General features: G+C 41.0%; 1 protein-coding gene across 1 annotated transcript; it reads left to right on the top strand.

The window, feature by feature from the left end:
* The first annotated feature begins 943 nt into the window (after window positions 1–943).
* On the top strand, window positions 944–11,793 carry TRIML2 (tripartite motif family like 2). Its single transcript, XM_059909814.1, has 7 exons — window positions 944–1,132; window positions 1,414–1,509; window positions 3,777–3,971; window positions 5,148–5,288; window positions 7,290–7,312; window positions 7,484–7,584; window positions 11,222–11,793. The coding sequence occupies exons 1-7, from the start codon at window positions 944–946 to the stop codon at window positions 11,791–11,793; spliced, it is 1,317 nt and encodes a 438-aa protein (XP_059765797.1).
* The last annotated feature ends 888 nt before the right edge of the window (window positions 11,794–12,681 follow it).

Raw genomic sequence — 12,681 nt, 5'->3', positions numbered from 1 at the left:
AGTTGTGGCGCATGGGCTTCGTTGCTCCGCGGCATGTGGGAACTTCCCAGACCGGGGATTGAACCCTTGTCCCCTGCATTGGTAGGCGGATTCTTAACCACTGTGCCACCAGGGGCCCTATTTTTTTTTTTTAATGAACACCTTTTAATGGCCAAGTCTCTAGTGAGACATGCCTTGGGCTTCGGGCGCAAAACTTGCGTTACCTCACTCAGGCGCATGCGCACTTAGGGAGTCTGAAGGGGAGCGCTTCTCATGTATGCGCACCTTGAAATCTGAAAGTAAGCCCGTCCTTAAACTTGGTAACCCGGCGCCTCACCTGTCTATGGTTTAAGGAGGCATACAAGGAGGCCCTCTCTTTTTGGCTTGTGCAAGCACTGGGTGAGTGATTCCTTTAATCTGCGACCTGAGTGCCTGAGGCTAGGCTCTGCCTCTGCCTCCCCTTAGTCCCGGAAGCTCCTAAGTTCCTCTCATGTTCTTTGCAGCAGTGTGCCGCCTTTGAGCACCATTTTTTTCTTTTCTTTTAGGCCATGCCGCATGGCAGGTGGGATCTTAGTTCCCTGATCCGCGCCCCCTGCAGTGTAAGCGCGGAGTCTTAACCACTGGACCACCAGGGAAGTCCCTGTTTGTTTGTTTTTTTTAATGACTTGCAGGGAGGTGGCTTGCTGTGTTGTCACTTGTAAATAATTTTCAACCAATTGCTTGAAATTCTTAGGAAACTTGATCGTTCGTGTAACTCCTTGTCTCCTTTCCCAAGCACGTGGCTGCCACAGATCTGCTGGATTTGAGGAGTCCAGGATGCACTGACCTGCTGACGCTTGACTGCGGACTGAGGTTAACGAGTGTATCTGCGCCAGAACACCTCCACTCTTTTCCTTTTCAGAGCACGGGGAGGTGTATTCCACATCAGAAACAGCCCAATCTTCAACTAGGGCCACCTGCCGCCATGTCCAAAAGGCTCTGCTCCCAGTTAGAGCAAGAAATCCCGGAAGATGCCCGCTGTCAGATACATCTGGAGCCACCACAGCTGTTCTGCCATGATGACCAAATCACGCTTTGTGACAAGTACTTCACGTCCCAGGAGCAGAAGAATCCCGTGGTATATGGAGTACAAGAGGCTGCTGAGAATTATAGGGTAAGCTTCATGCAGATCCCAGCCCACTCTGTCATTCTGGCTGCCTCCTCTTATTTATTACCTTATTTATTTGGGGGACAGATATTCTGATCCTCCAAGACCATTCCCTTAGTTGATGTTTATCAAAGAATACTAGATAAGTACCATATTTAGACCTTCAACTTCAAGGCTAGGGAAACATTGTAGTCAGGGCTATTGGCCTTTCAGTTGTCTAAGGTTAGGAATCTATCTGTTGTAAAGCAATTACTTTACCTGGAATTCTGTGATATATTTCTCTGCAGAAGTTATTCCAGGAGATATTGAACACATTGAAGGAGAAACTTGAAGTAGCTAAAAGCATATTGGCTGATGAGCAAGAAAGAATGGTGATGATGCAGGTCAGTGCTTATCTTGATTCTTAGGGGGAAATTACCCATAATGTTAGATAGCAAATAACATAAACACAATCAAAAGACAAAGGACAAAGCAGGAAAAACTACTTGAAATCCATAGGTAGGAAAAGTGTTAATTTCTTCACGTGTAAAAAGCTCTTAAAAGTCAATAAGCAGGGGACTTCCCTGGTGGTACAGTGGTTAACACTCCAGGCTCCCACTGCAGGGGACATGGATTCTATCCCTGATTGGGGAACTAAGATCCCACATGCTGTGCAGCCAAAAAAAAAGTCAATAAGCAAAAGACTAGGAACTCCACAGAAAAATGATCAAAGACATGAGAGTTCACAGAAAAGAAAATGCAGATATCTTTTGAACATACTGAATTGGTTCATAAGCTCATGGTAAGAGAAATACAAATTAATTATATTAAATTTGCTAGTGAGATGGCATTTGCATCCCTTACTGGCAAAGATTGATAGCACAGTTTATAACAATGCCATAGGAGAATGAGCATCTTATGTACTTTTGGTGGCCATGTAAATCCTGAAGCCATTTAAAGGGCAATTTAAGAATTACTATTCTGGGGTGCGGGGGTATAAATTAGGAGCTTGGGATTAACATATAAAGTACTATATATAAAATAGATATATATATTTAGATCTATAAATATATCTATTTTACATATAGGGAAAAGAATCTGAGAAATATATATGTGTAACTGAGTCACTTTGCTGTACACCTGAAACTAACACAACATTGTGTCAACTATACTTCAATAAAAAGTAAATAAATAAATAAAGAATTACTATTCAAATTGAGGAATCACGGTCCATTATGCACGTTTCACTTCTAATTTCAGACCCTCCCTTCATATGTAACTGTTCTGCCAGTTATACTAGATTCTCATCCAGTTGAGGATGGTAGGCATTTTTTTCAGCTCCAAGCACCATATATTAACAAATATTGGGGTCCCACTGTTTGCCAGGAGCTATGCTAGGTGCTGGGGATTCAGTAGTGAAAAGAAAAAAAAAAACAAAACAAACAATCCTGCCTGGCCTTGTGCAATTGACATTCTAGTGGAGGTAAACAAGTAAAATGTGTAGTATGTTACATTGTAAGTGCTGTAGATTTTATTTAAAAAGCAGGAAAGAGTGATGGGATGTACTTTTAAACAAAGTGATCAGGACCTTGTCATTCCAAAATTGGTTTTGAGAAGACTCGAGGAGGTGAGGAAGTGAGCTGTGCAGTCGTGGGAAGAATATTCTAGGCAGAGGGAAGGGCAAGTACAACGATCTCAAGACTGGTGTATACTTGGTTGGGGTTATGAAGGAAGTGGAGGCTAATAGGTGATGAGATCAGAAGACCACATCTGACAGGGAAGTTGATTTTCTTTTTTTTTTCTTCTCTTTTTAAAAATTTATTATTTTTTAATGAAAAAAGGAAGCCAGTGGAAACTTTTGAACAGAGCAGTAATGTGATCTAACTTCCATTTTCATAGGAATAGTCTAGCTGCTGAATGAGAATAAGACTGTAGGAGGGTGAGAGCGCAGGTCGGGGGACCTGAAGGGGACTGTTTGCAATAGTCAGGGACAGGTAATGGTGAACTGCGGGGGAGGGGTGGTAGAAGTGGTGAGAATAGTCAGGCTCTTGATAAATCTTGACTCTATAGAGTGTCATGAGGTTAAATATGGTCATTAAGCTGACTACTCCCAATGGATGTCTTTAGCTCAGACTTCCCAGTGGTGGGTTTTCACGTCCGACTTCCTGCCTAGCATCTCTCCTTGGATGGCTAACCGACTAATCAAAATCGACATATCCCACACTGAGCTGCCGATACACTCCCCACTTCTGGAGTCTATCCCTTCCATACTTTTCCTTTCTATGTTTTGGCAACTCTATTCTTTGTCTAAAAACCTTAGAGTCACCCTTTGATTCCTCTTTTCTCACACCCCCTATCCAAAGCATCAGCAAAAGCCATTGGTGCTGCCTTCCAGTTTTCCTGGTCTCCTTTTTGGTCACTGAAGTTGTATAGATTCCTCAGTTTTCTAAGTCAATTAACATTTCTTCATCTGCATTTTATGTTCTAAGATTGTGTTGATGTCTTGGCTGATGTTGACTCTGAAATTCTCTCTGTCCTTTGTATTATATATCTGTTACTTCTTCCCCTGTACTTTTATATTTCCTTGTCTTTATATTAAAATTATGGATGGAAAGTAACCATAGGTATTTATCCGTGGTGTTTAACCTGAATTCTGTCATCTATGGTGAAGGAAGAAGAGCAGAATTTTAAAGCGATGATTGAGTCTGAATATAGGATAAGGTTCGGGTTGCTGATTGAAGAAAACAAAGTGAACTTCCAGAGCCCGCAAGGGTGCGGATTCAACCTGAACTTGAGAGAAGCCAGTCAGAACCAACTGATGGAGTTTGCCACAAAGCTAAAGGAGAAGTTCCAGGAAATACTACAGGTGAGATGTGAAACATGGCATCCTAACAATATTTGGGAAATGAGAGAAAGAAGAGCTGAACAGTATGTCAATTCCAGAATAAGACATCCACTGACAACCATGGATCTATTAAAAGAAGGAATATAGTCATCCAGCAATTCTATTTCTGATAATTTATCTCGCAAATATACTTACATGCATATAAAAAGACACGTGGGTAAGGAAGTGCGGTAAAATTATTTCAGTATAGAGCCGTGGCTTTGAGGTAGTCTTTGAAGCCAGATTGATGAGATTCGTATCTGGGTTCTGCAATTTACTAGCCTCTAGGTGACCTTAAACATGTTGCTTAACCTCTGACTTGGTTTCCTTAGCTGTAAAATGAGGATAATGGCCCTTAGTTCATAATATTGTTGTGAAGCTTGAGTATGATAATCTACATAAAGCTCTTTAAATAGTGTTTGTATGTGTGTACATTATTGTGTAATGTAAGTATTAGGTGTTATTATTACTATAATATTTGTTGATAGGAAGAGAGTAGATACAACCTGTATCCATCAATGTTGGACTCATGAACTACATTGTACAGGACATAAAATGGAATGCTCTTCAGCATTTAGAAAAGATAACATGGCTCTATATGTATAGATAAGGAATGCTCTCCAAGAGCATATTATTTATTAAGAAAAAAGCAAGCTGTCAGATCAGCAGTGGAGTATAATATGGTATCACTTGAGTTAAGAAAAAAATAACATGGAACATTCGTGTATTTAACTAGGTGGAGCTTCTTTGCAAGGATAGAAGGGAAACTGGTATCCCTTCTGGTTTGATTATTTTATTCTCATCAGTGAATTTAATTTTTAATTAAATTATAATAAGTCATAGTTTGAATTTAATGAAGGAAATAGGAAACTTCCTGAACAAAACTGCACAGCAACAAAAAGTGGTCTGTTTTAGGTCCAGGCTGTGAACTGATTAAGTAGACTATGTGGATACTGTCCACATCAACATAAATATATTGTGTCAAAGAATCAAGTTTCTATTGAGGTGTCTTGATTGACACAGAGGAATATCCTGGCCTTATCTAATTATGTCTGTTTCTGGGGTGGCAGGCAGTAAAGCAGGTTTTTAAAGAGATGGTTGAATTAGCGAATAAGAGAAATTGTCAGTTGTTGAATAGTAATAAGGATGCTTCTGCAGAGACTGAACTGTTTGGGGAGAGAGAACATGAGTAAACTGAGGGAGAGTGAAGTCAGGCTCTCTGAACAGATCTGCAGTCTCCAGAAGATCACCACAGAGCTGGAGAAGAAGTGTGGGCAATCTGCCTCAGCGTTGCTCCAGGTAAGATTCTGGGAATAACCTTCACTACAGTATTTGAGAAATGAGAAGTGGACAGTACTCATTAGGGGCCAGTTCTAGAACACAGTGCCCAGTGATCTTCAGTCATACATGAAGGCTACCAAAAGCATTATGACTCATTATAAAATCATGGTATGTATAGAGCTGCTTCACTGATCAGTAGTAAATATGAATTGAGATGTCCTTTAATAAGGTAAATAATTGGTTAGTCAGATTATGATGTATCCATACAATAGAATATTCTGCAACCATAAAAAAACAAGTAAAGCAGTTCTAAACGCACTAAAAGATTATCTTCAAGATATCAAGTGAAAAAAAATGCAGAAAACTTTTTGTTATTTAGAGAATATGTATAGACGTATATGCTCATTAACATTCAGACAACCTCTGGCAAAATAAACACAAACATTGTAATCAGCAGTAACCTTGGGAAACAAGGGTGAGACTTACTTGTATAGTATTGTGTGTTTTTTAAACTGTTTTGATTCTTTGTAGTTTTTATTTTTTATTTTTGGCCATGCTGCGCAGCTTGTGGGATCTTAGTTCCCCAACCAGGGACTGAACCCCGGCCCTTGGCAGTGAGAGTGCAGAGTCCTAACCACTGGACCACCAGGGAATTTCCAGTATTGTGTATTTTAAATTTTGTTCAGTAACATGCATTACTCTTTTCAGTAAGTAAATGTTTATCTTTTAAAGACTGTTTATATCCTTCTGACAGGCCCACATTTGCAATGTGAGTACTCTGAGAAGCCCCTGCACGTAAACCCTTAGGTTCTGTTCTAGAGCCACGCCTAGTTCCGGACAGTGCAGATAGGTGTGACCCAATTATGTTCAGTTCCTGACCTGGTTCCAGCCACCATCCCCAGCTTAGCAGGCTCAATTCTTTTCTTGTTTGTTTGTTTGTTTTTAATAACTAATGAGTTTATTATTGTTTTAAATGAATGACTAAAGAGCAATTTCTAAATCTCTTCAACTTTAAATTCCAACAAGATAAACAGCAAGACCGAGCCCCATCGCAGAAACGCCCCGGGGGCCTCAATCAATCACAAGGCCTTGGAGTCCGGGAACCTCTGTTTCAGGGGCTGAAGAACAGGGCAGCCGGCACACCCCAGGGTCTAGGTGCCCCACCATGCCCGTGGCTCCCACCCTCTGAAGGATGTCCCCTCCCCACCCCTGCCACCTGCCAGGCCCCCCAGCCCCTCCCCACAGGGGGCTTCCTACTGGGCCTGCCACCCCCAGGTCCTGAACCCGCTGCCTCTCAGGAGTCCCCGAGGGCGCCCTGCCCCTCCACCGGCCGCCCCTGGGTTCCCACCCGCCCAGGAACACCCACGCCCCAACACCCACAGGGGACAGAAGCACTTGCGGCCACACGAAGGCCCATTCCCACACCCAGCGCGGGTCAGTGGCCCCGCCCCGTGCGCCCCCGGGTCCCCCCCTTCCTGCATCTGCCCAAGGCCTGAGTGGGTCACCACAGGGCTGGCTGGGGCCCAGGGTGTCCCAGATATACCCCCGCCCTGCCACCCAGGGCTCAGCAGGCCCCTCTTCGGGGAACAAAGCCCACACTTCCCACAGGTGGACCCTCCCGGGGCAGGGACCCCCAGAGCCCGCCCCGCCCCCCGCCCCACGAGGCTACGCCTGTCTCCGTGGCTGCAGGAAGCCCGGGCGGAGGACGCGGGGCAGCAGGCTCAATTCCTGCCAGCCCCAGGATAGAAAGCAAATGGGCAGAATTTGAATGTGGAGCATTGTGAATTTGAGGTATAGAAGATTATTTCCCTTGGGAATATAACAGTGATTTCAAGCATTTTTCTGACTTTTCCTATTCAGTGTCGAAATTTGGTATCTGAGAATTAGCACCATGAGGCTGAAGAAATTACATGGAAATCGAGTTTCATTATTATAAGAGAAAATACTTTTCATGAGCACAATTCACAAAGGGCTTGGCTCAAATACCCGCTAGTAATTTTGTCTCTTTTCACCCCATAGAATGCAAGATATTCTTTGGAAAGGTAAGTGATTCATTTTGGAAACACTTAGGTCAGATTCACAGTCTGATTTGTGAGCACACAGGGGTTAGAGATGTTGGGGTGCGGATAGCAAGGCCATGTAATGAGATCCATCCTCTGGATGGAGGGGCCTGGGGTCTGCACAGGTAACTGAGATTGTCCCTTCTTTAACAGGAGTGAGTCACTACTGCTTCAGTGTCTAGAGCCCGCCCGAATCACAGACCTGAGTTTATGCCAAATAACAGGAATGAGCAAAATGCTAGAAGTGCTGCAAAGTGAGTTGACACACATCCATGATCACAGGACACTTTATATTTGTATTTGAGGATAAAATGAACATCCTACCATAAGTAGGTAGCTCCAGATAGCTTAAGGATTTAAAACGACTCTATTTGCAAATATTTCTCCTGTGGTTTATATTTTCATTTGCCTAATAGTGTCTTTTGAAGAGCAGAAGTTTTAGATTTTGAAGTTACCTTTTTCTTTTTTAAATGGTGTATGCTTTTTGTGTCCTAAGAAATCTTTTTTTACCCCAACAAAGATTTCCTTCTAGAATTTTTACAGTTTTAGTTTTTGCATTTAGGTCTATTGTTCATTTAAAGTTGTGTGTGTTTGTTTTTTGGCTGCACTGTGTGGCATGCGGAATCTTAGTTCCCTGACCAGGGATCGAGCCAGTGGAAGCGCAGGGTCTTAACCACTGGACTGCCAGTGGGACCCCTAAAGTTAATATTTATGTACGATCCGAGATATGGTACAACTCCCCTCCTCTTTTAGTACATGTATGTATCCAATTGTTCCAACATCATTTGTTGAAAATCCATGGGCACATACGAGCAGATCTATGTCAAGTCTAATAGGTCCATTGATCATTGTATCTATCCTTTTGCTAATACCACGTTGGCTTGATTGGTTACAAAAAGTCTTAAAATTGGGCACTGTGAGTTCTCCAGATTTGTTCCTTCAAAAATAATTTTGGCTACTCTAAATCCTTCTCCACATAAATTTTAAAATGAGCTTGTTGGCATCTACAAAAAACCTGCTGGGGTTTTGATTGGTATTACACTGAATCTATAGAACAATTTAGGGATATGGTGGTATATCTCCATTTATTTAGGTCGTCTTTGATTTCTCTCAACAGTGTTTTGTAGTTTTCAGCTAATATTGTACATATTTAATTAGACAGATACCTAAGTATTTTTTAGTTCTATTCATGGAATTAAATATCAACTTCTAATTGAAATTTTATTTATTTCTAGTCTTTTGATGGTATACAGAAGTATTCATTTGTGTATATTGATTGACATTGTATCTTACAACTGTGCTAAACTGATTTATTAGATCTAGTGACTTTTATAGATTTTCAGGGGATTCTCTACAAAGATATTCAAGTAATCTATAAATATAGACAATTTTTTTCTTCCTTTCTGTAAGCCTTTTCTGTATTCTTCTTACCTATTGCACTTACTAGGGCCTTCAATATGATGGTGAATAGGAATGGTGAGAATCATCTACCTTCTTCCTGATCTTAGGAAGAAAGAAAGAAAGCATTGTTTTTCACCTTTAAGTTTAATGTTAGCTGTAGGTTTTTCATAGTTGCCTTTTGTCAAGTTGAGGAAGTTCCCCGTCTACTCCTGATTCACTAAAACTTTGTATCATGAACAGATGTTGAATTTATTAGATGCTTTTTTCTATATCTACCAAAATATTTATTTTTTTCCTTCATATATTGATATGGTGAATTATATTTGCTTCATATGTTGAACCACCCTTGCATTCCCAAGATAAACTCTTGGTAATAATGTTTTAGCCATTTTACATATTGCCAGATTCAGTGTAGTAATGGGTTTTAAAGAATTTTTGCATTTATGCTAATGAGACATATTTTTCTGTAGCTTTCTTGTAATCATCCATTGGCACTTTATTTAATACATTTTATTTCTATTTCTAGATAATCAGTTCTTTGTCAAATCCACTTAGTCTTGCTTTCTTTAGATTCGTATATTCCATAGATACTTTTAAGTTTTTCTTTTTTTTTTAAACATAGTAAGCAAAAATTATTGTAGAGTTTGTGCCTAGCAATTCCAGTATGTAAAGTTCTTCAGATTTTTTTTAAATAAATTTATTTATTTATTTATTTATTTATTTATTTATTATTTTTGGTTGCATTGGGTCTTCATTGCTGCAAGCGGGGGCTACTATTCGTTGTAACGCACTGGCTTCTCATTGCAGTGGCTTCTTTTGTTGCAGAGCACAGGCTCTAGGCGTGCAGGCTTCAGTAGTTGTGGCATGTGGGCTCAGTAGTTGTGGCTCACGGGCTCTAGAGCGCAGGCTCAGTCGTTGTGGCACACGGGCTTAGTTGCTCCGTGGTGTGTGGGATCTTCCCAGACTAGGGATCAAACCCGTGTCCCCTGCATTGGCAGGCGGATTCTTAACCACTGCGCCACCAGGGAAGTCCTTCAGATTTATTTCTGCTAGTCTCACTCAGTAGTACTTTTTTACTTTGAGTGTGTGGTTAATGATTTTTTTAACAGTAAGCTTTCCTTTTTTCCTTAAATATTATTTTTAGAAGTTCTTTGAAGACAGGAATGAAGGTGTACACACTTCTAGAGAAAAATCTGCATTTATTTCTGCCAGTCTTCTGGAAATACTAGGAGCCTAGGACAAGTTGAAATTTAAAATTCAAGGCTTGTGGCTTTTAAGACCACTTTAATAATGATATGAATTAAGTGCAGAGATTTAAGTTCATTTGCCCATGAAACTTACTGCTGGATTAGATGTTAAAGAAAGAAATCAAGGACTACTACAGGTTTATGGTTTGACCAACTATAAAGCAGTAAGTGTTCTACTGAAAAGTAGAAACTGGGAAGGGATAGGTTTGGAGTTCCATTTTGGATGGAGTATGTTTGAAATTTCTGCGTTTTGTCCAACTGGTATTTGTCAACTTTTTTATGGAGTAAGTCATGAACATATAGAAGATATTTAAAACTGAGGCTAGATGAAGGCACTTAGGGGAAAAGAATACAAGTAGTGAAAAGGAAGACCCAGGACCAATCCCTGAGAAATCAGAATATTTAAAAGTTGAACAGAAAGAAATGAGAAGGAACAGTTAGCGATATGAAGACACGTACCACTTTCATTCACGTATAAGAAATCACAGTGAGCGTTCTTGATCTCAGCTTGATTTTTCTGGAGGATTCTCACAGGATTTCTGGCCTCTGATATGTTCTCTTCTGATTTACTCAATATTAAGGGCCTGCTGGCAGCAGTTTCTAAGTATCTGTCACATCTTGGTGATATTTAAGATGAAGAAAGCAGTTCAGTCACAGGATAGAGCCATGAATCAACTGCTCTATTAGGAGACTTCATGTTTCTGGCTGTTCAGGCTTGGAGAAGATCTTTAGGGACTAGAGTTGGGTCTCAGGTGATACTGGGCTAGGACTGAGTATCAGGTCATTTTTACAGCCTGGCAGAATTCCTTTCTGTTTTGAGAGGTATTTCTAAACCTCTCCGTAGTTCATTATTCATTGTTTTGTTCTTCTTCCTCAGATAGATTTCATTTTCATCTCCTTCCATTATCTTATTGACTCTGTTCCTCTGTGATGGCCATTTCTTTTTTTTTTTCTTTTTTGGCTGCGCTGCACGGCATGTGGGATCTTAGTTCCCTGCCCAGGGATCGAACCCACGTCCCCTGCATTGGAAGCACGGGAGTCATAACCACTAGGCCACCAGGGAATTCCCCCATTTCTTGAAGCAGAGCTTAGGGGTCCCTTTATCTGTACTCTCCTAGATTGCCTCTCCCATATCTGTGCCTGAGACTCGTGCCCACTCACGAGGAAGCCCCTGCATGTTAGACATCATGCGTCTCTGCCACTGACAAACCCCTAGGTTACCTAACTTTCTTTCTCCCTGCAGGACCTGTAACTTTGGACCCTGAAACAGCTCATCCCTGTCTGGTCTTATCTGAGGATCTGAGAAGTGTGAGGCTCAGAAATGTGCAGCAGGAGGTACCCAGTCGCCCAGAGAGATTTGACTTCAGCGCCACTGTGTTGGGTGTGGAGCGCTTCACCTCAGGGCGGCACTACTGGGAGGTGGATGTGGAAAAGGCAACACAGTGGCAGCTGGGCGTACACAGAAGCTCTGCCAGCAGAAGTGCTTCCGGAGATAAGGTCTTATTCACAGGATCCATGATGGGAACTGATTATACTTTCTGGGCCTTCCCCCCTTTAAAAAGGGTTTCCTTGAGAGAGCAGATGCACAGAGTTGGCGTTTTCCTGGACTATGAGTATGGGCAGATATCCTTCTATGATGTGACAAAGAGATCCCTCATCTACAATTTCTCTTATCTCGCCTTCCAAGGAGCTCTCAGGCCTGTATTTTCTCTTTGTATTTCAAATGGAGGCATGAATTCAGACTCTCTGAGCATCTGCCTCCCTCATGTTTCTTCTTGTAATGGTACTCTTAGCCCTCAATCTTCTTTGGTGTGAAATCTAAGACCACAAGAGGCCAGAATGTTACAAGCATGACTTTATATAAATTATTTTACAAAGTAATCCAATAAAAGATTTTTAGCACTTGAGTTGGAACCCAGGTTAACACCCCAGAGCCTTTGCATTCATATGGCTTTCAACACCCATTTCATGGAAGAGGTTACATTTAACCTGAATCATGGATGATAATAACTGAAGGACTCCACGTTAATTAGAACAGCAAATGCCTATGCAGCATAAGATTGGGAAATTAGAGACGGAAATAGTCTGGGATCCTTAAGACTAGGTTAAGGACTCTAGAGATTTCTGAAAACAGAATTGGGTATAATCAAGACTTTAGATTTGAGGCTATCATCAGAGTGACATGTAGAATGGAGACATCCTATTCCTGACATTGTCAGGACTTCTAACATCATTCCAAATAGAGGACAACTTAATTTCCCTGGGTACCTTATCTCAGTGGGGAGGAGATGTTGCAGAAAATGTATTTTAAAAATATTTCAAGTATCCAACTTCTCTCTTACAAGGAAAATTAGATTTCTTAAAAGAAGACTGATAGTTCACTGCTTTGAAAAACTATTACATTAAGTCATGTTGTAGTGGTGTCTTGTATTTGCCTTCATCTTTCTCTATTTGATAATCCACTGAAAATTTTTTCCTAGAGCCTTGTTCAGGGGTGGTCATACAATGCTGAAAAGACAACAAAATTATTTATTAGAGGAACTTTTAATGAACGGTTTATCATAGTGTATCTCCCTTTATGTTTTTAACAACCTGTAAGTGTGTATTGATCTTTATTATTCAAATGTAGAAGCTGAGGCCCAGAGGCGATTTAATTTTCCTAAAGTCACATAGCTGTTAAGTATCTAATAAGGTACAAGGGTA

The sequence above is a fragment of the Balaenoptera ricei genome, chromosome 21 (assembly GCF_028023285.1).
Source record: "Balaenoptera ricei isolate mBalRic1 chromosome 21, mBalRic1.hap2, whole genome shotgun sequence".
Taxonomy (NCBI): Eukaryota; Metazoa; Chordata; class Mammalia; order Artiodactyla; family Balaenopteridae; genus Balaenoptera; species Balaenoptera ricei.
This window is presented reverse-complemented; position numbering and strand designations above follow the sequence as displayed.